Source organism: Solanum stenotomum, chromosome 8 (assembly GCF_019186545.1).
Source record: "Solanum stenotomum isolate F172 chromosome 8, ASM1918654v1, whole genome shotgun sequence".
Taxonomy (NCBI): domain Eukaryota; kingdom Viridiplantae; phylum Streptophyta; class Magnoliopsida; order Solanales; family Solanaceae; genus Solanum; species Solanum stenotomum.
This window is the reverse complement of record NC_064289.1, coordinates 822,618-845,052: the sequence shown is the minus strand read 5'-3', so window position 1 is coordinate 845,052 and position 22,435 is coordinate 822,618. Positions and strand designations below refer to the sequence as shown.

Here is a 22,435-nt window from a genome sequence, read left to right as displayed (position 1 = left end):
CCCCAAAAAACGATTGACTTGTTTAATGGAGGAAACAAAGCATTAATAAGTGGCCTTATTTGACGGAAATCTTAATACGTTGCACATTATTATATTTTGGCATACCATTAATTTAATGAATATTTTTTGATAACTGTTTCACTTTTTAATTCTTTTTCTTTTTTGAGTAATATAATATTGGATAAAAATATGAAGAATGGGAGTACAAAACAATTAGTAGGCATTTTCTTCAAAATTTCAACTGTTTAATATACACTTATAAACGTGTCAACACGACTGCACTAGGTGGTAATCGTAATATAACAAAATTAAAAAGTGTTTTAAACTCTTATTTTAAAATTAAAATATTAAACAAAGAGTTAAAAATTATAATTTAAAACTTCTAACTTTTTTTAATTTTTTTTTATAAGTCATAAAACTATGGATCTGTTGAAACATGCTCTAATAAGTTTTGTGAAGTACTTGTGCCCTTTCTATAAATTAAATGATAATATAATAATAATACAACATACAAGTATATCCTATGATTTAATTTGCTCTCAATTGTTTTACTCCCTCATAAATATTTCATTTTGGATTGTTTTTGTTTGTTTGTTTTTATTGAAAGAGTAAGTATGTGAACAACTACTTAAAAGAGTTCATATCGATACGTATGGTTAGAATTTTTGAATTTAAATTTAATTTTAAGTATAAAATTATTTTTAATCGAGTGTGTTTCATTTTATGGTGCAAGATTTTTCTGTATAGTTTTGAATTTAGTTGAATTTCAATATAAATATGTCTTAAATATCGGATAAATTGTAAAGATATAATAATCAAAAATACATTTCAAATATAATTTTTACGAATTTTATATTTAAACTATTAAATGTTTGCATATTTTTTTATTTGAACTATCATCAATAATTTATCAAAACACGCTTTGAAGCTGACTAGACTAGATGCTTCAGTTATTAATAGTTCAAGTTAAAAAATAAACTTGATAAAAAAAATGAAAAAACACAAACAATTTGTATTCGCATATTAACCATAAATTTCATCCACATTCTAGATAAATTTTAATAAATAGTTATTAATAGTTAAAGTAAAAAATAACTTGATAAAAAAATGGAAAAACACAAACAATTTGTAGTTAAATAGATACTCACAAAAAATAATATTTCATAGGAGTATGTGTTTTTGATCAATATCTTGAAAAATAAAATAAAAAAATACCGTACTTGGCACAAAATTTTACCATGGTAAAAATTAGTGGTCAGGAATTAGCAAAATACTTCCCCTGAATAATAACGGTGATCTTCAAAATGAGAAAAACAATGCTCATTCTGCATGCTCCCCCTCCACCGCTATTCTCGGCAACTTTCCTCTCATCTCTCCTCCCTACTCCGGCGCCGGCGACAACCGTTCTCCTTCCCACACCGGCACGACGCAGATAAATCCGGTGACCTCGAGAAACCACATCGTACAAATGCAAAAACCAACCACGATCAAATTAATTTCTTCTTTACGGGTAATTAATAATCACATTTTTTTCTCTTTCCTTTCCGACATGTTTTCCGGAACCCGAGATTATTGCACTAATTTATTATGATTCAGCCCTTTCAGCGTACTTTGCATTCTCTAATCTTTTTCATTTTCGCCGTTTCGTTTTTTTTTTCCCACATTGTATCTGATTTGGGTGTTTTTCAGATTTTCTATTCGATTGAGTGGCTGTTGTTTTATGAGAAAACAAAAAGGAATGATTTTTGCTGCAGCAATTTGGAGTATAAATTACATGTATATGCGATTCTGAATTTTTCTACTTATTTCCCCCTATTGTGTATCACAGGGTGCTTCATAGTTTGCTTAAAGTGGGAAGAGCAAGTTTTTTAGTCATATTGTAGTGTTCATCAGTGAGTAAAGATTCAAAATTTCTTCAACTTGAGGAAATATATTTGATTGGGTGTTTTTTCAAGTATGCATTGGAAATGTTGTGACAGAAGAAGGGTATCATCATGCTCTTGAATAACGAACAGAAGTAATGAGTTTGAAGAAAAAAAAGGAGATGTAAATTGAAAAATTGTTGTATTGTTATTAAGGAATATGAAAGAAGGCAACGGGCAAGAGGAATTGCCATCATCACCATACAGGGTATTACAGCAAATATCTGAGGAAGCAGTAAGAGTGGCTGGTGAGGCACTGCAAAATGTTTACTCTAGTAGTAGTTCAAAATTTTCCACAACTGGGGTTGGGCATAGAAGAAGTCGTAGTGAAATAGTGACTTCTTCTGTTCAAAGAAGTGGCAGTAACTTCACAAAATGGAAGTCTCAAATGCAAAAGACTTTGCGAAATTGGGGTTCTACTTCACAGGAAGACAGCTCGTTTTTATCCTTCAATCCTGAGGTTTTGGCTAACCAAAAGAGACAGTGGTATCAGCTTCATTCCAAAACCTCGGTATGCTGCCTTCATTTTGGAATCTGAACTTCTTGTAGTTTTGTGTATGGCATTTTTTGAAAAGATTATTCTGAAATAAAGTATATTTCCTGCTTTTTTCTTGCCTGTGATTTAGCTTTCCAGACATCCTGTTTTTTTACCCTCAACTTCTTTTAAAAGTAAGTTGCTTTTTAAAACTCTTTGAGGCAACATGGAGAATAATGTGTTGCATTTTGGCATATACAGTTCTATGTTCCTTTTTCCCTGTAGTTCCTTTTTTTTGGTCATCAAATTCATAATTTTCAAAATTACAACAGGATTTGAGTAGATTTAAACTCACATATTTGAGACTTTGTTTCTTAGTTTAGGGTGGAAAATCATGAGAGGGTAATATATAAATTACTCTTGCTTTGACCTGTAGTATTTAACATAGGAAGAGACTCCTGCGACCACCTCTATGTCCTATCATACAAATTAGAATGATTAAGAAAGAAGGGGTAAAGACTAAAATCATGTTGAGTTTATTAAACACGATAATGAAAATTTTAGACAAGAGATAGTGAGATAAAGAAGAGATGCACCATTTTGATATATCAACTCAAATCACGAGGATAACTTTACTAAATTTCCATATATTTTGATACACAAGTATGAAGTACCTATGACCAGCTTATATGCTCTGCACATATCACTTATGGGCATTCCCCTCTTGGGAGTAATAGTTGGATTGAAACTAGCCTTCAGCTCTGACATATTAGATTGCTATTGAAATTCGGAGAATCATATTTTACAAAAACACAAAAATTCTGTGCAGGATTATAAGAAATATAAGGAGCTCGATTCGATTTTTGAGCACTTTGTTATCGTCGGTCTTCATCCAGATGCTAATCTTGAGGATGTCGAGGATGCATTTGCCAGGAGAAAGAAATGGGAAGTACAGTTAGAAACATCTGACATGGTGGATTTCAGAATGCTTTCAAATTGTGGTCCTTCAGTTCCATCTCTAGAACCTCAGGTTTGTGTACTTGCATAATTTTGCATATTTATGGTTTAGAAGTCAAATTCTGCTTATTAAACATGGGGCAGTTATGTGACAAGGGATAGCATAGTGGTAAGGACCGTCAAGCTTCAACCTTAGGCTGTGGATTCAAGTCATCATGGGAATAAAGTAGTCACTTTTGGGCTCCTGGTTTTGGTTTGAGTTTTCTTGGGGCGGGCGGGCGGGCGGTGCGGCGCTATTAGTATCCCGAAAGATGCTTTAATGATTAGTATGTTCGGAAAATAGATAGCTTACTCATAATTAATAAAATAATTTAAATCCAACTTTATTTCACATCCCAAATTAATTCAGTACTAGAGACATCGGTGCGGTCCTTCAGCTTGTTAGTCATAGAGAAAAAAATTGAATAAATGCTTTTTTCTCTCAAAACATGGTCAAACCTATTTTGTGGTACAAGTTTATTTTAGATATGATTTCAGATTGTTACCAAGCAAAAAGGTTCACGCTTATTGATTCCCCTTTTTCGAGCTTCTATTTGTGAGTTGCAATTCATATGTTATATTACTATAAGTTGGTATTTTGCTTAATAGTTTTAAGCCATGGGCTTGGGCATTGACATTCCAGGTATACTTTTTATTTCCTCAAATATTATATTGAAGATCAGATTCTTTTTTTTTCTCTTTAAGTTGGCAAGATGCATTTTTTCCTTTCATTGCTATTAGGTTAACAGTTGATGCTGTTATTCTGGTAAAAGTGGCACACTTTTCTTATGTGATTGACTACTACTTTTTGTTTCCAAGTGCATTGTCTTCTTATATCTAATCAGTGTCCATTGTATTTTCTTCTTATTATACTTTTCTTCCTCTTAGCTGTGGAATGTAACTCTAAGTAATCCTCAAGATGTTGTGTGTTATTGTTCAAGACTGCTTGAGTTCCATCATGATGTATGATGGATGAAATTTATTGGTTGTACATCGTCACTGTGTGTATATATGTAAAATATCCATTTTTGGCTCCAATAATTTACTTATATCTAAGTTATATGATATGATACATTTTCTTGCCTTAGTATTATCCTCCTTTTACTTTCCTCTGTCTCCCAGGTACTCTTTAAATATCCTCCTGGAAAGAAGCTCGCTATGCGTTTGAAGGATTTGGCAGCATTTTGCTTTCCTGGAGGTGTCAAGGTGTAACTTAAGGCATTCTACTTCCCAACATTATTCCTTATAGTCGAATTAATTTTCTATCTTGCATGCATGTTCTCTTGTTTACTTGTATCAAATATATCAGTCAGTAATATTGTGACGGACAGTTGCAAATAGAAAATGCCTTGAGGTAGGGTGACAAATAACTATAAGCATGCAGGGAACTTAGCATTACATCAATGAAATTGTTATCCCAAAAAGGGTCATAACCAATTAAAGATAATCACTAATATGGGAAGGAATGGTATATGTACAAGGAAGGAGATTCCTATATCTGGAGATTAGAAGATAAAATGAAGTCTGAGGGTACCTATCTGCTGACGCTGTGTTACAAATTCTAGTGGAGAAGTATATTGAGTGCAGGGCTAAGTTGTTATTTCAGAGTAATGATCTGTATGGTGACAATTCAGCATTTACTTCACCTATATTTGTATGAGATCTACATTGTTTAGGTTCCAAAAAAAAGAGTTCTCTCTCATCATGTGTTTTCTTTGTAATACAGGCACATGTGATGGAAAGGACACCGTCATTTAGTGAATTAAATGAACTGGTCTACGGGCAGGTCCAGTACAACAATTTTTTAGGATCCTTCCTGAAATTATAATGCTTTTTGCACCATTTTATTTAATTAACCAGTAAACATGGAGTTCTCTTTGTAGAAATAACTTATTTTTCCTTTATCTCAGGAGCATTTAGGCAGAGATGATTCATCGTTCGTATTTTCTCTCAAGGTAAGCTCAAATAATTTTCTAAATACATGACCTTTGGTTTGGGATTAACACTTAGTTGATTGATTGAGAACTCTGGTGTTGTGCTCTTCGGTGCTTTATAAGTACATTAATTCTTCATTTTCTTTCCTAATGACAATTTTATACTTTTGGTAGTGACTTTATTGAGTACTTGACATATGTTTTCTTCTGTGCTATACAATTTTCCCTTAGATCATTGTGGAACTTCTACTTTTGGGGTTTTCAATCAATGACACATAATTTTTTTCCCCCTTTCACATGTGATTAAACTCACCCTCCTGACAGAGCTCTTCAATTCACTTGCTCCCTATGCAAACGTTCATAGAAATCCACTATTGCCATTTTTATCTCCTCCTCCCCCTCAATGACTACCAACCCATTTCCAATGACTCTATGAAAGTTTCTCCGCCTATTAGCCACTGTTATCAGATGAAAGAATGAAGATTTCAACAAGAAGAAAAGACTTCTTTGTATTTCTTGATGATTTTACATCCCATGAGAATGAGTACTTATACAATAAGTCCTACGACTAAATAAGGAAAGAAAATACTACATAATCAATTACCATCAATATATATTAATCTACTCCTACAATTAAGCTAGGGAATCAATCTGTTAACTCTCCCCCTCAAGTTGGTTCAAAGATGTCCCAACATGCCAAACTTTCAAACTAGTGCATGGAAAGTTCATTTGTTGAGACCTTTGCTAAACACATCAGCTAATTGCTTTTCTGATGATACATGGAACAAACTTAAGATACCACTCATAACTTTTTCTTTGATGAAGTGTCGATCAATTTCAATAAGCTTTGTTTGGTCATGCTGGACTGGATTATGAGTTATACCGATTGACTACTCTAAGTGAAGGGCACGTAACCTGTTTCCTCTACTGTTTGTATTTATTGCTCGTCTTGTTTTCTTGGAGATGATTTTCTCTATTTGCTATATGTGGTGTACCTTAGGTTTTTTGCTAGCTTTTGATTTTTGCCTTCTTTTCCCTTGTGTTTTATGTTTGGTTGTCTATCTGCCTGTGAGTTCATATTAGTTCCTGTAAAATGTTGAAATTACAGTATGTGCTTTTCATCAGGTGGCAGACAATGCTACCCTTTATGGTGTATGTTTACATGTACCAGAAATTGTTCAGAGACCACCAGCTATCTATGTTTCTTCATCACCCCCTTCCCAGTCATCAATTGGTCGCAGTCGGTTTTTGGTTTCTGCACCTCGCTGTTATTGTCTTTTGACTAGATTTCCTTTATTTGAATTGCACTACGAGATGTTGAACAGGTTAGCGCTGAATTTCTTTTCATCAGCTGTTCACTGGTATGGATAAAGATGAATATTGAATATTCTATGCCATTGACTATATTATATTCATTTGAATGCAGTGTAATTGCACAAGAGCGCCTAAATAGGATAACACATTTTGTTAGTGAAATAAATCTCACTGATTTTATCCCCTCTGCATCGAAAATGATTGATGCATCAAATGCAAGCGTTGATTCCTCTTATAGGGATGATGAAGCAGATTGGACATCTTCTGCAATACCAGTTGACAGTGCAATTGCTCTTACTGCTGCTGCAGCTGGGATAATCTCAGACGATGAGGTTCCGTCATCATCATCAAAGTGGGAAGTTTCTTCACCTGTAAGTGTCACTGCCAGTGAGGCATCAGATCATAGTCAAACAAGAGGATTTGGTAAGGATGGGGGAAGGAACATCCTTTATGTTGATGATTGTGGCTCTGAAGCTTCAGAAATTCGATCTGATACTACTGAAAGGGTTTATGGAATTCAAGACAATTACCGAACCCCTGAGAGTGGGCCTTTTGTCTTCTCAAAAGTCCATTCATTGGAGCGCCTTGGAAGCTTTGAATCCTTATTTAGGTGGTCAAACTTTTAAATTCGTTTTCTTTCTTCTATTACAAGGATAGTTGAGTTGACTTAAGAGCTTGTTTGGATTGGCTTATTTTAGATGTTTTTAAGCACTTTTGTAGTGTTTGGGTAAAATAAAGAAGTGCTTTTAAGTCAAAATAACAAAAATAAGCCCAAACTTATGGCTTATTGCTTATAAACCATAAGCTATAAGCCCATACAAACCAGACCTAAAATTCTGGTATTAGGTGCCCCTTATTTCTTTCCTGAATAGCCATATCTTTTAATTTTTTTCCCCTTTCTTGTTGAATGGAGCATTATTGTATTCTTCTTGTTTCATCTTTGTCTGTTATCCAGCATATGTAGACCATAAATACACATTTCTCCTCATATTGTACCACTCAATTTAAATTAGTCAATAAGCTGTTTTCTTTTGGCAGTTCAGCAAGAAGTATGGCATCCGAGGAGGAAGATGATGACTTATTTTTCAGCAATGACAAGGATGCCGGGTGTGAGATGATACTGGAGTGGGCTAGGGTCTGTAGTCTTCTTTTCCACCCACAGAAATTCATGTTAGTGTTTTACTCACCTATGAGTTCCCACCTCCTCTAATTACTTAATTGGTCTCTTTTGTAGGAGAATAAGAATGATTTGCTGCAAATAGTTTGTAGTTATCATTCTTTGTCTCTTCCACCACGAGGAAGTAAGATCACTTTTCAGCCACTCGAACATCTGCAGGCTATTCAATACGAGAGAATTTCAGTTTGTGAACTTGGAATTTGTGAGAAACATCTGGGTACAAGTATGAATAATCCAGATGATATTGCAAAGGTTAGATCATTTCTAATTCGTTTCTTGGAATTGAAATTCTTCCTTTCTAAATGATGGCAGTTATTATTTTCTTAGGTAAATTTCCATTTAGCCGCTGCTGAGGAAGCTGTTGGACTATCTATATGGACAGCTGCAACAATATGTCGTTCACTTTCAATTGAGACTGTAAGATTTTCCTGGCTCAATAGTTCTTAACTGTCGACTACTTGGCTTGCCAATTCCCAACATACTCCCATAACCATCTTCAAGCAAAGTGTTTCTATTTCTTTGAACTTATTTAACCTGGGTGGTTAAACAGGAAGTGGTGCAACCTTATTTTAAGCTGACCTGACACATCATTTACTAGGCCAACCAAATTTTGTTTCCATTAATTAACTTTAATCAGTTATCAAGCATCACAGTCAGGTTTAGTTATGATTTTATTGAACTATTATTTTTCTTAGGAGTGGATGGTTGAAAGTAAGTTTTTAGTGTTAACTCATGTATCATTTAGTTTTTAGCTAGTAGTATATTTTTCGTTCTACAGTTTAGTTACATTAGATGTTATAAGTATCATGTCATGTTTCAGTTGCAGTTGACTCAGATGTATGACCTTTGAGGCACGACTTCATCTTCTTTTCGGTTTATTACCAGTCTCTTTTTTGCATTAGTAACCACTACAAACAAGTTTTTGTTGAACCATGGAGAGTTGTTAATTATTATTCGACGAATATAATCCCCAATAAAGATTAAATGAAGTAATTGGTCCTGTTTTAGTTTCTAAGCTTTATCAATGAAAACACGAACATTCTCTGGGTCAAAATATGAGGTAGACACTTCTCTAAAAAATTGCCTACATAAATATACTTACTTGAGCAAACTATGCCTGTATACACAAAACTGCATGTTTACATACAACCGCACTATGTATTTATCTATTCATACAGGTATTATGTATGTAGATAGGTGTTTGTGTATTATGTCATATGCACATGGATTCCCATCTTCAATGTACCCAAAAGTGTACACAAGAACGCTTCATTTCCTTGAGGGAGGAAGTTGGAACCTTTGGAAATTGTTTGCTTGGATCTTCAACTGTTATTACGGGAAAAAAAGCACAAACAAGAAAAGAGAAAAAGGGAGTTGCCTCTTTTAACATCTCCATCTTTACAACAACAACATACCCAGTGAAATCCCACTAAGTGGGGAACATCTCCATCTTTAAATAAAGAATTCCATATCGTATAGATAGTTACGCTGATGAGACGGAGAACTTTGGCTGAGGCAGTTTGATATATTCGACATGTTTTTGATACCATTACAGTGTAATATCAATAAAAAACTTTATAATGTATCAAAACAGAAGTTCCATCTTTTGACAAGTTTGAGACACGATTAGGACATGTGCATGTCTATCATTGCCATGTAGTTAAATAACTAAAACAATCTGGTCACATCTAATCATCTGACCTGTGTGTGTCCTCTATGTGATCAGCATGGATGCTTGGCCTCCTAGAAGTGTATGCACTTCATAAATTTCATTGCATTTGATTGTGAACTTCACATGACATTCATTATTCTGTTTGACAAGTAATTCCTCTTTCAGATATTGGCCTTAATCACTGGGGTGCTTCTCGAAAAACAAGTGGTTATTGTGTGCCCCAATTTGGTAATTTGTGATTTATCTTGGAATCCATATGCGTTTGGTATTTCTTGAGTTTCCTGAACATGCAAAATCTGTCCTACGTCAGGGCCTCATTCATTTTCTTATTTTGCAACAAGTACAGGGTGTTCTATCTGCTGTGGTGCTGTCTCTGATTCCCATTATTCGCCCATTTCAATGGCAGAGTTTATTCTTACCTGTACGTTCTGTATCATAGCTATTACTTCACAGTCTCGTATTTAATGTCAGTAATCTTCGTTGATATTTACTGTGATGTACCACCATTGAATCTTATTTTAAATGTTCAATAGATTAATGGGTGTTTGAATGAGTACCTGTACTTGTCATTTAATTTTCACTCTGTACAGGAATGTTGCTTGTTCACAACTATTTGTCTTCCCCTTGGTGATATTGAATGCTTGATTGCATGTTTTTCCTTACGTTATGGGATTCTAGTTGAATAAACTCTTTAGTTTATATGTATAAAAACCTGCCAGGACTTGTTGACAAGATTATGAGTTGCATTTCTTATTTTGGGATTCTCCGAAGTATAAATGAATTAAGTAGTTGTGCAGGGAAATGCAAACTTTAGGATATGAAATATGGATTTTGATAGACTAGCTTTTAGAGAGGGAGCACTGTAGTCCTACTTGTGAAATGTTAAGCTAATCATTCATGAACTTATAGTAACCCATGCAATACAATGAGAAATTCATCCTCGTAGTACATCAATTTTAATTTCTTCTTAACATTATCTGAAACAGAATTAAGTTATGAATTCAAAAGGTAACGTGAAGAACCTGAAAATGAATTGAGAACTTAGGTATGAATCTGAATTTTCTTTAATAGGAAAGTGAATTTTATTGATAAGGAATACAAAGATAAGAGGATGAGTAATTGCCAAAATAAAAGTGGGAACTCTGTAATTAACAAAGCATTCCAACTGTGTTTCTTATTTGTTAATGAGATATGATGTCCTAAAGTTCAACAGCACATTGAAGATAGTAAGACGACTATATTCCTTAACCTTCAATCATAGAGTTTCCAGTTCCTCTGGTTTCTTATTTGTTAGAGCCTTGTACGAAGCTAAAATTTACTCTTAAATCATTAATGATCACGTAAGGAAAAGAGTTGTCTACCACTGTTTAGTCATGAGGTTGGATATTTTCACATGCCTCTTTTTCTTTCATGGATGATGTCTTTTGTGTATGTTTGCTCCAGCTCTATACTTTCACAAAAATTTTCTACTGTCTTAAATATGAAGAGAAATATATTGTCATAAAAAAATAAAATATGAAGAGAAATATATCAAATTCAAAATCTCTCTTGTATGAAACAAGGGACAAGTTTCCAAATTCTATTATGGTAGTAGGTTTCAGCCAGTCCATATGCTTGATTGTACAGAGTAAATCTACTAAAATTTTGTTCAAATATTGGTATTCAAAGAAAACCTCGTAAAAGATGTCGTTATCAGGTATGATAATTAGTTAATTACTAATATTGGAATTGTTTAGACTTTACTTCCATTTCTGATCATTGGAGAACATTGTATGTACATATCTGTGTGCGTGCATGTGTGTCTTTACAAATCTGTACTCACATTCAATATGAAAGAAATGCATCTTGGACCTAACTCAACCCAAACGCTAGCTCATGAGGGGAGGATTGTCCAAGACCATATAAGGAGACCAAATTTTCCTATGCCCACCAATGTGGGACTCAACACATTACTTGGAAGTTGGAACTCAAATGTGCAATATTCATATTTGTAGATGTATTAGGATAAATTAAATCTAATAGATCAAGTACACAATATCGCCAACAGCTTATGGGTGAGGAGAATTTACCCCTTGAATTTCACACGGCCCTTCAATGATGTGAGCATAATAACTTTGATGCAAAACATGCATTGAACCGTAAACCCTTTTTTTAAAATTGGTAACGTTGTATTCCTCAGCATTAAGGATATGCTGGAGATTGAACCGTAAACCATTTGTGATATAGAAAGCTGCTCATGGTACATTGATACTGAATTACACGAGAACTTTACTATGCAGCAATTTATGTGTTTAACTATCTTATTTCATGATTTTAATGGTCATAATACTGAATGTTGTACTCCCCATATTTCTTCTTCTCCTCAAGTTACAATCATCAATTGACTTTGTTTTTTATCAGATTTTGCCTGGGAAGATGCTGGATTTTCTTGATGCTCCCGTACCTTTCATTGTGAGTTTCTTACATGTTTTCTCACGCTTCTACTTTGTGAAGTTCTGCTACAGTTCTATTGCAATCTTAAGATTGTCTAACTATAACTTATGCTATATATTCGGTTTATTGTACTAGACGAGTCAATTAAGTGCCTGAATCAGTCAAATGAATATGCCTGCTCTTTCTCTTCTGATTTTAGTATCTGTTTGACGTCCGCATTAATGTTCTTTCACATTTACGTGTAAGCTAAGCACTGGACGTGAGGTGGGGTGTTAAAAGAATGACAAAAAGTCCACATTGGTAGTTAATGAGATGGAAGCTAGATTTTGGGGTGTGAGTAGGCCTAAGACCTAATTTCACATGGCATCAAAGCAGGGCCCATCTCACCCAATGTTGGGACCCCCAAAAATCAAAATTGTCCATGCACCAGATGCTAAGCACTGGGCGTGAGGTGGGGTGTTAAAGAATGACAAAAAGTCCCACATTGGTAATTAATNCTTAAAGTGGGAAGTTTGAGAATAGTTTTGTGTTGCCTGCCTATTGTCCATGTAAGATAATGTAAAATCTTTTAAGTTATACTAGCTGATATCTCCTTCCAAATCATATGTGGTTGAAAAAAGGAAAAAATGTTCAGGCATCCCTTTATTATTTTTCAGTTGGATTAGGAACTATTCTTTCTTTAGAACTGAAGGGCTTGAAGACAGGAACATTGAAATTTACTATGTTATGTCTTTGTTCCCTTTGCCAATAAGTGTTAAAAAGAATCTTTGATAGGCTATTTTTATAAGTAAGCTAAGCACTGGACGTGAGGTGGGGTGTTAAAAAGAATGACAAAAAGTCCACATTGGTAGTTAATGAGATGGGAGCTAGATTTTGGGGTGTGAGTTAGGCCTAAGACCTAATTTCACATGGCATCAAAGCAGGGCCCATCTCACCCAATGTTGGGACCCCCAAAAATCAAAATTGTCCACGCACCAGATGCTAAGCACTGGGCGTGAAGTGGGGTGTTAAAGAATGACAAAAAGTCCCACATTGGTAGTTAATGAGATGGGTGGACTCCTTATAAGGCTTGGGAATCCTCCTCCATTTGAGCTAGCTTTTGGGGTGTGAGTTAGGCTTAAGACCTAATTTAACAGTGTCAATAAATTCAGCCTTTGAATTTCTGTTTTGTACTCGGAGGAGAAACTGCAAATCATATTCTCAATTCCACTGTCTTCTTTGTGACCAATGATTGACAGGTTGGGCTGCAGCACAAACCAACTGATTTGAAGATGAGAAGTGTTAATCTTGTCCGTGTTAATGTAACCAAAGATCAGGTTAGTTCATAATAGTTATAGTTCATGGAAGTATTTAGTTTATCTGGTAAGTAGATTCTGCAAATTTTCTCTCGAGAACTTTGCCCCTCCACGAAATGTTTCTTCTTTCTCCTTTTTATTAGTCTAGACCCTTACTATTATGGTTTCGTCTTTTGTTTAACAATTTCTAAATGATTATATTAAGTGAAGTTCATCAGTTGATCATTTCCATACTATTGGTGTCAGATACGAAGATACTTTGTATTTTTCTTACTTGTGCTTTCCAAGAGCGTATAAGTTATTCTCTATATTTCTGATGCTGTTTAATGTAATTCTTCTCAATATTGCTAAAACTTGGTTGTCTTAGCTTTCAAATTTTCATCTTGTTATTTTTTTTTGTTGGGGCTGCAGATAAAATCTTGTTACTTGCCTCTACTTCCTAGACGTAAGCAGCTTCTATCAGAACTGCGGCCAATCCATGCCAGATTGTCATGTGAAGAATCTGTTGCTCAACGGCGCCCTATATACAGATGCAATGAAGTACAGGTATCTGTCATTCAACTTTTTGTAATGTAGTGCTTTGCCTGAGATTTGAATACCCTGGAATTTTTTTCCTGTTATGTCACTGTGAAGTCATTAACTTTTTTTCCAATGGTCCAAATTTGAGTATACATTATAGTGTATCACTTTTTCCCGTGATTCTGCCTCATTTACATACTCCTTATTACATTAAAAGTGAAATAACATAATACACTCTAACCTGTTCACTCCTTCTTCAACTAGGTGTTAAGCTGCTAATAATCTACTGAAAGGATTCAAATGGCTTGGGAATGAGTTGTCTGTCTTCTGCCTGAATTATTAAAAAATGTAGTCAATGAAACACATGCTCTAAGTCTAGGACCAGTAGTAGATATTTACTTATGGTTCCCTGTAGTTCTTCAAGTTCAAAATATTTTGCAGAATGGCCGAGGACTTTTTGAAAAGCTAATGCAGTTGAAAAGATTTGAAAAGTTATCCATAAAACATAGTTTAAATCTGCTAAAAGAAATGTCACTTTTTCGAAACCTTATTTTGAATAAATGGAGCTTAACCAGCCAGTCACATATTTAGTTTTATCTTCTATCTTCACTTGCACCTTTACAAGCGTAAGTCTGAATTAAGATGTGGCAAGCAGTGGTAGAACCAACATTTTCACCAAGGGGGTTCAAAATATGAAGAATTAAACACACGAAGAAGCCAAAGGGGATTCAATAGCGCTATTATATATACATAAAAATAATTTTTATCACATATAAACCAGTGAAATTTTCTGGCCCTTCCTGTCTTCTGCCCCTGGTGACAATGATGAGGAATTTGAAACCATATGAACAGTGCAGTCTATTTCAAGCGAGGATAAGAAAGGGCAATGTAACTTTATTTTGGAAACATATCAATTTGAACTATATTGGGAGTGTTGCATGTTGTATCACTATAATATCATGATGATTGCTATCCTTTCGCCATGTACAGCCCAAATTATTTCCTTTTTCTTTGGTCAATTAAAGTAAAAAGTACTTTATTCACCCTCAAAAAATGTGTTATGATCAGGTCAAAAAATATAATGAGAATTTTTTTTTATGTACGGGCTAGTTGATTGTAAAAATGGTGCTTGTGTGACAGCTGCCCTTTCTGAATTGTTTTAATTCTTCCCCTATGCTTTTCTCCTTTTATGTTTTTGTTGTTAAACTATGACTTATCTCCAGGCTGAAGCTGCAACACAATTCTTGACTGTTTTGCGGCGCTATTTGGAGTCTCTTTGTTCAGATTTGAGGTCTCATACAATAACTAGTGTACAGTCAAACAGTGACCGGGTATGTCGGGTTTCCATTTGACCCCCACAATCTTTTGGTATGTTGATCTGGAAAAGAGTAGTCTGAGTCCATTAATCTTCTCTTATTATTTTGTAGGTTTCAATACTGTTAAAAGATAGCTTTATTGATTCTTTTCCTGGTAGAGATCAACCTTTTGTGAAGGTAAATAAATTTCTCTGTTATCTGTAAGTGGTAGTTATTTAATTGGCTTTTCAGTTACACTTGGCCTGCTTAATACCACATATCACTCCTTTTGAAGGCATTTTGATGTATTCTTAAGTGGCATCGAAAGCTTAATTCTGCTGAATAGCGCAGCCTAATTTATGTGGCAGTCAAAGTAGATGCTCAGCACAGTGTATTGTGGTGTTGGATTGGAACTTTGGTTCTGTTTCCACTGACTAATTATTTTGAACAACAACAACATACCCAGTAAAATCCCACAAGTGGGGTCTGGGAAGGGTACAGTGTACGCCGACCTTACCACTATCTCGTGGAGGTAGTTACCACTATCTCATGGAGGTAGAGATGTTGTTTTTGAAAGATCCTCAGCTCAAATGATTTTGAACACACAATCAAATTGGATTAACATGTCTCGTTCATAGTTAACATTTCATTTTCTCATGACTTGGGATGTCTCCTTTTTCATTTTTTGGCATTACATATGGGTTTTCTTTAAATTACCAATATGAGCTCATTTCTGCCCCATTTAGCTATTTTGCCTTCTGGATGAGCTTCTACTCCTTAATCTTGACCAGGACCCCGTCAAGAACCTTCATGTATGGTGTTCAAAAGCATGACAGCAGAGCACCCAATTTTTTATATGTAGTAAAGTGCGAGTATTAAGCTATTATATGGATGACTTTGGCTAGGCTAAATTTTTGCAAGAGACCAACATCACTTCAGTTGGGTGTATATTATAAGTTGATAAAAAATACTAGAAAATAACTTGGATAAGATGCCAGCTATCTCTGTGTAAAAACAAGAATATCTTTTTCCCCCATGCCTTGCATATCAAATTCCATACATGAGGAGTGACCTAATCTAGTTTCAGTTTGGTCCATATATATGATGTTTTTTATTCGTAATAGCTATGAATAGTCAATGACCTAGCAAGTCCTATTTGAGTCGAGATTATTAGTTCATCAATGCGATGTCGCTGATGGCTGTACTTATCTATCCCTTTCTGCTCATCGACTCCCAACATTTCTTTCCTTTGATTTATTCTCTTCCTTGTTATGCAGCATTTTGTGGATACACAACTTTTCACTGTTTTGTCAGATGCTCGTCTTTCAAGCTATGAGAACGAGTAGTACATTTTGAAGAAAAGACGTGCTTGAACTATTAGTTATTTCAGACAAGAATCGCAAGAGGACATGGACACATTACTGGACTAACTTCTGCTGTTGCATGTTATAGTATACCAAATGTTGTAGCATAGGAAGGCGCTGTGCTCAGGCGACAAGGAGCAACTTTATTCAGGCATGATTATGATTACATTGACAGTTCTTTCCTCCAAATGTTGAATGTACCAATAGATACTCTCATAGGAAAAGAACTGGCGGTCTGAATAGATCGATGAAGTGAGTTTTTCAATAGCATGATCGGAGAAGTGAGAAAATAGCCTAAAAAAGATCCCCACCTTTTTTGTGGGATTGGCAGTTTTAAGGCTGGTAACTTATATGACTTGAATATGCAATTGTAATTAGTGTGATGATTTAGTATGAATCCTTTTTAATACTATTTGTTATTCAAACTCAGATTCTTCTAATAGTCTACTAGTGGTTTCTCACTTACTTTCCTGTGTGATATTCGAACTTTTGAAATTTAATCATTCTCACTCTCCCTTTGCTTATCTAATCCCTCATTTTCTGGGAAAGATAGCATAATTTATCAGTGTATTTTAACATGTGATAGCAGATTACTGTATCTTGTTTTTTTAGGTTAGTTAATTATACATGTCATGAACAGTTACATATAGTTTTTTTTGTTTCAAAAGGAGCCTCAAATGATGTGCCAATATTTTACGTAGAAGCTGGGCGTGACTCAATTCAATGCTTAACAATTTATAAAGGCAACGGTGAAGTGGAGCGTGTGCCATGAAAAAAAAAATGTTTAACAATTGAAAATATTAAATGAACAAAATCTTCACGTTCTAAAAATTTCTTTCCAATATACTACAAATTTATTACCAACAAGGATGTAGTGGATCAGTAAGTATTCATTTATCTTTAATCAGTGGTCTTAGATTCAAGATATGATTTAGAGTGATTTATCTTCACCTTATGCACTCTATACGAATTTGACGAATCTTTACCCTATGTGTAAATTATTTTGTGCGAATTCAAATTTAGTAATATTCATTTATCTTTAATCAGTGGTCTTAGATTCAAGATATGATTCCAAGTGCTTTATCTTCACCCTATGCACTCTATACGAATTTGACGAATTTTTACCATATGTGTAAGTTAACTTGTGCGAATTTGAATTTAGTTGGAATCCAGACATACAACAGAAAACCAGTTTTTTTTTTTTTAAAAAAAAAAGTTGGGAATGTTTCTGGACTTTTTGAAATCTTGATCAGCACCTCGTGAAGAGGAGCTCTTAAATTTCACGAGTTTCTTCTTTTGTTTCACAAACATGTCTCAAAATTCTAATTTTGAATTCTGTCCAACCCCTTTAAATACCCCCATCAAATTATATCAACAAACATTCCATTATTCAACTTCAAATATAATTCAATGGAACTCAATTTCCAATTCTATTTTCTCTGTTTTCTACTCTGTTTTATTCCCCTGCTACAAGCTCAAAATTTGCAAACTTATATAGTACAATTACATCCACAACATGCATCAACAAGAACCCCTTTTAGTTCTAAACTTCAGTGGCACCTTTCATTTCTTGAAAATTTCATTTCCTCAGGCGAAAACTCGAGTTCTCGCCTTTTGTACTCTTACCATTCTGCATTTGAAGGTTTTGCAGCTCTTCTATCTGAAAATGAGCTAAAGGCACTGAAGAAATCGAATAATGTGTTATCGATATATCCGGAGAGGAAGCTTGAGGTTCAAACAACTTATTCTTACAAGTTCTTAGGACTTAGTCCTACAAAGGAAGGTATGTTACATAGTTTGTAATATATATAAAGTTGAGGAAACAATGAGTCATAACGCTTTATTTATTAAAAGACTAGTCTGGAGTGTCACACGTAGGATTTAAACTTGTGAATTAAGGAAAATTCTTAAACCCCCTTTCAACTGCTCTGGAGTCATTTCTTATGTCAATGTGATTCAACAGTTCATATATAACAAAAAGGATTTGTCTTTACCTTGTTTTCGTAGTAAAAATATTTCAACCAAGGGGATTCAACCGAACCCCATTGGTTCCCTTCAACTCTGCTAATAGATATTTTCTATGTATTTCATTTAAGACTTGAATTTTTAAGCTTTAAATTTAAGGGACATGTTTGTCAATAGCCTTCTTTCATCTCTATAACCACTTGGTTAAGTCAATTTGCAATATATAGTGGACTTGTTGTTGTATCTTAGGGGAATTTGATTTCGTGCCTCGGAGCCTTTCTTCTTACTTACTTTTATACTGTCTTTGTGTCTTTTTTTTTCTAATAAGGTACTTGGTTAAAGTCTGGATTTGGTCGAGGCGCGATCATTGGAGTTCTTGATACTGGAATTTGGCCAGAAAGTCCAAGTTTTGTTGATCATGGAATGTCTCCTATTCCAAAGAAATGGAAAGGTATCTGCCATGAAGGAAAAAACTTCAATTCTTCAAGTTGCAATCGCAAGCTTATTGGTGCAAGGTTTTTCCAGATAGGACACATGATGGCATCAAAGACATCAAAATCAATAGATTTTATGGAGGATTATGTATCGCCTCGAGATTCTCAAGGACATGGTACACATACAGCATCTACTGCAGGGGGAGCTCCCGTTCCAATGGCGAGTGTGCTTGGAAATGGAGCAGGAGAAGCTCGAGGGATGGCCCCTGGTGCTCATATCGCGATATACAAAGTTTGTTGGTCCAGTGGTTGTTATAGTTCTGATATACTTGCAGCAATGGATGTAGCTATTAGAGATGGAGTAGACATATTGTCTCTTTCAATTGGTGGTTTCCCTGTTCCACTTTATGAGGATACTATTGCTATTGGCAGTTTTCGAGCTATGGAACGTGGAGTTTCAGTTATATGTGCTGCAGGAAATAATGGTCCAATTCCAAGTTCAGTAGCAAATGTGGCTCCTTGGATTGCCACTATTGGTGCTAGCACACTTGACAGGAAATTTCCAGCAATAATTCAGCTAGGTATGTCACATTTTGTTTCTTAAAATGATATTTTGCGTGTTTCCAGCCTAAATTATGTGTCCCTCATTCATATTTTCCAACAGGTAATGGCAAGTATGTGTATGGAGAATCCTTGTACCCGGGCAAACAAGTTCATAATTCTCAGAAAGTTCTTGAGATTGTTTATCTCAATGACGGTGATAATGGAAGTGAATTTTGCTTAAGAGGGTCTCTTCCAAGAGCAAAAGTCCGTGGAAAAATCGTTGTATGTGATCGTGGAGTTAATGGAAGAGCAGAGAAAGGTCAAGTTGTTAAAGAATCAGGTGGTGTTGCCATGATCCTAGCAAATACAGCAGTAAATATGGAGGAGGATTCTGTCGACGTACATGTCCTACCTGCAACATTGATTGGTTTCGACGAATCAATTCAGTTGCAAAGCTATATGAACTCAACGAGAAAACCAACAGCTCGAATTATATTTGGAGGAACAGTTATAGGAAAATCTAGTGCACCTGCTGTAGCACAATTTTCTTCAAGGGGTCCAAGTTTTACTGATCCTTCAGTTCTCAAACCTGATGTGATTGCTCCAGGTCAGTTTTTATTGAACCCACAATTATTTATTTAGATCATAGATAGCAATGTGACCAACAGGTTAGGGATTCGAGCCGTGGAATCTGTCACTGATGCTTGAATCAAGGTAGACTGCTTACATCACACTCTTTAAGGGCGAAGCCCTTCACCAGACCATGCGTGAACATGGGATGCTCTTTTTATATGCATGTGAAAAAAACTTTAATAACTAGTGTAATGTTATTTTTTGAACCTATATCTTCGTAGAACTCAGAATCTTGAATCCGTCTCTGCTCCAGGTGTCAACATAATCGCTGCTTGGCCACAAAATCTAGGCCCTAGTGGCCTGGCTGAGGATTCAAGAAGAGTAAACTTCACTGTCTTATCAGGAACTTCAATGGCTTGTCCTCATGTTAGTGGCATTGCTGCACTACTCCATTCAATTCATCCTAAATGGTCACCAGCTGCAATCAAGTCCGCGCTAATGACAACTGCAGACACAACAAACCACCAAGGAAAACCAATCATGGATGGTGACACACGAGCTGGACTTTTCGCCATAGGAGCTGGACATGTAAATCCTGGAAGATCCGATGATCCCGGATTGATATATGACATTAATGCAAATGACTATATCACTCACCTTTGCACTATTGGTTACAAAAACTCAGAAATCTTCAGCATTACTCACAAGAATGTCAGCTGCCACGACGTTTTACAGAAAAACAGGGGTTTTAGCCTCAATTACCCCTCTATTTCCGTAATCTTTAAGGCAGGAAAAACGAGAAAAATGATCACAAGGAGAGTGACAAATGTGGGGAGTCATAATTCAATCTACTCAGTTGAAATTGTGGCACCAGAAGGAGTTAAAGTGAGAGTTAAACCGCGACGTCTGGTATTTAAACATGTTAATCAAAGTTTAAGTTACAGAGTTTGGTTTATATCAAGGAAGAGAATTGGGACTCAAAGGAGAAGCTTTGCAGAAGGACAATTGATGTGGATCAACTCTAGAGATAAATACCAGAAAGTTAGAAGTCCTATTTCAGTTGCATGGGCATCAAAGAAGTGAAGGCTGTGCCTATTTTCACGTACACGGAAAATAGGCAGGTTACGTGCTATAACATGTTAACATATACTACTGATAGTGTAAAAATTCTTTGTACTATCAGCGTAGACAGTACGTAAGTTGAATCTATTGTAGTAGCACCAAAGTTTCATTGTTCCGAACATTTAATTAGGATTCTATTACTATATTGTATCAGCACCAAAAGTTTCATCGTCTTAGTTCCAAAAGTTTGATTAAGCTTTCAAGTTGCATTGTCTTAGTTTCAAATATGTTACTATAACTTGCTGATAAAAACGTAAATAATTATCAAATAGAGTATTGAACATTCAAAGAATTTAGGATAACCAAATAAACAATAAAAAAATGAAAACACAAAATTGTTCCTATTTAGTAATTTTACAAATGTCAATTGTTTTGAGACCTCATCGATTTTGCAATAAATTTATAGAAGAACTTGTCTATTTTATTAAAATATAGATCAGAGTTTCCTTGCTTGTTCAAGTTTCATTCTTTTCATTTTATTTTATTTTTAAAAAAGACCCAAAGTTTGCCTCATAAAAGAATTTTCTCTTATCATATAAGAGGGAGTTAGTGCTGAATTTCCTCTTATCATATCCGTCGACGTATCTGCTTCAGCGTATTTCGGAAAAAAAAATTGATTTTTTTTGTTCTATTTTAATTTAATTAGTGTATAATTTTTTCGAAATTATGAAATCATTTTTAGCTATGACTTTTAAAATCGATGTGCCTGCTTTAGCGTGTTTCGGAATTATTATTTTTTAAAATATTTCTTTTGTTCTACTTTAATTTAATTAGTGCATAATTTTTTCGAAATTATGTAATCATTTTTAGCTATGCCTTTTAGTCTTAAATTCAAGATTCCACGCTGAAGGAAGCATGTCTTCGTCGATGTGCCTGCTTCAACGTGTCTCGAATTATTTATTTATTTTAAAATTACTTCTTTTGTTCTACTATTTTTTTCGAAATTATGGAATCTGTTTTAGCTATGACTTTTAGTTTAAATTCATATTCTTTAATTATTGCTTTATTATTTTGAATGTCGGTAATATTTGTTCATATTTTGTAACTATTTTGAGTAAAAAATTAACGATTGATGACGAAAAATACTTTAATTATAGACATCTTAATGGACCTTTTCATAATAAATTTGCGCAAACAAAAAGTAATTAACTACTTAAATATCTAAAAATCATATTAAATTTAATTAACTTTCTAAATTTTACCTATATCATATAAATTAAAATAAAAAATACTAAAATATTAAACATGTGCTAGCGCAACCACCTGTATCTAGTATACTGAAAGCTCATACAACCCTTTTCTCTACGTAGAAGCTAGTAATACCTTGGTGGTAGGCTATCAAATTTTTGAGTGCCCAAAAGAATTAATATTATTTTTTATGAATTTATTTTCTCTTAGATAA

At 34.6% G+C, this 22,435-nt stretch overlaps 2 protein-coding genes across 4 annotated transcripts; both read left to right on the top strand.

Moving 5' to 3' along the window:
• The first annotated feature begins 1,315 nt into the window (after window positions 1-1,315).
• LOC125874290 (uncharacterized) lies at window positions 1,316-16,861 on the top strand. 3 transcript variants are annotated; one of them, XM_049555149.1, is made up of 19 exons: window positions 1,316-1,510; window positions 2,079-2,433; window positions 3,227-3,427; window positions 4,516-4,599; window positions 5,120-5,179; window positions 5,304-5,348; window positions 6,453-6,652; window positions 6,754-7,251; window positions 7,680-7,776; window positions 7,876-8,070; window positions 8,146-8,235; window positions 9,656-9,718; window positions 9,837-9,911; window positions 11,891-11,941; window positions 13,162-13,239; window positions 13,630-13,764; window positions 14,961-15,068; window positions 15,165-15,230; window positions 16,310-16,861. In XM_049555149.1, exons 2-19 carry the CDS (start codon window positions 2,083-2,085, stop codon window positions 16,376-16,378), a joined length of 2,466 nt encoding a protein of 821 aa, XP_049411106.1. In that variant the 5' UTR covers window positions 1,316-1,510; window positions 2,079-2,082; the 3' UTR covers window positions 16,379-16,861. The 3 variants fall into 3 exon arrangements, with proteins under 3 accessions (XP_049411106.1, XP_049411105.1, XP_049411107.1); XM_049555148.1 differs by having other exon boundaries at window positions 1,829-2,433; XM_049555150.1 differs by lacking the exons at window positions 9,656-9,718; window positions 9,837-9,911; window positions 11,891-11,941; ... (3 more) ...; window positions 15,165-15,230; window positions 16,310-16,861 and adding an exon at window positions 9,012-9,291 and having other exon boundaries at window positions 1,829-2,433.
• A 908-nt stretch (window positions 16,862-17,769) lies between these two features.
• LOC125874296 (subtilisin-like protease SBT1.2) lies at window positions 17,770-21,250 on the top strand. Its single transcript, XM_049555158.1, has 4 exons — window positions 17,770-18,179; window positions 18,690-19,376; window positions 19,460-19,945; window positions 20,225-21,250. The coding sequence occupies exons 1-4, from the start codon at window positions 17,807-17,809 to the stop codon at window positions 20,992-20,994; spliced, it is 2,316 nt and encodes a 771-aa protein (XP_049411115.1). The 5' UTR covers window positions 17,770-17,806; the 3' UTR covers window positions 20,995-21,250.
• Window positions 21,251-22,435: the final 1,185 nt, after the last annotated feature.

What these genes read in the sequence shown, in the direction of transcription:
- LOC125874290 (XM_049555149.1), top strand. Translation starts at nt 2,083, where the DNA reads ATGAAAGAAGGCAACGGGCAAGAGGAATTGCCATCATCACCATACAGG. An exon ending in ATGAACTGGTCTACGGGCAG is followed by an intron (nt 5,180 to 5,303) that starts GTCCAGTACAAC and finishes CCTTTATCTCAG; the next exon opens with GAGCATTTAGGCAGAGATGA. An exon ending in ATCCAGATGATATTGCAAAG is followed by an intron (nt 8,071 to 8,145) that starts GTTAGATCATTT and finishes TTATTTTCTTAG; the next exon opens with GTAAATTTCCATTTAGCCGC.
- LOC125874296 (XM_049555158.1), top strand. Translation starts at nt 17,807, where the DNA reads ATGGAACTCAATTTCCAATTCTATTTTCTCTGTTTTCTACTCTGTTTT. An exon ending in ACTTAGTCCTACAAAGGAAG is followed by an intron (nt 18,180 to 18,689) that starts GTATGTTACATA and finishes TTTTCTAATAAG; the next exon opens with GTACTTGGTTAAAGTCTGGA. An exon ending in ACCTGATGTGATTGCTCCAG is followed by an intron (nt 19,946 to 20,224) that starts GTCAGTTTTTAT and finishes TCTCTGCTCCAG; the next exon opens with GTGTCAACATAATCGCTGCT.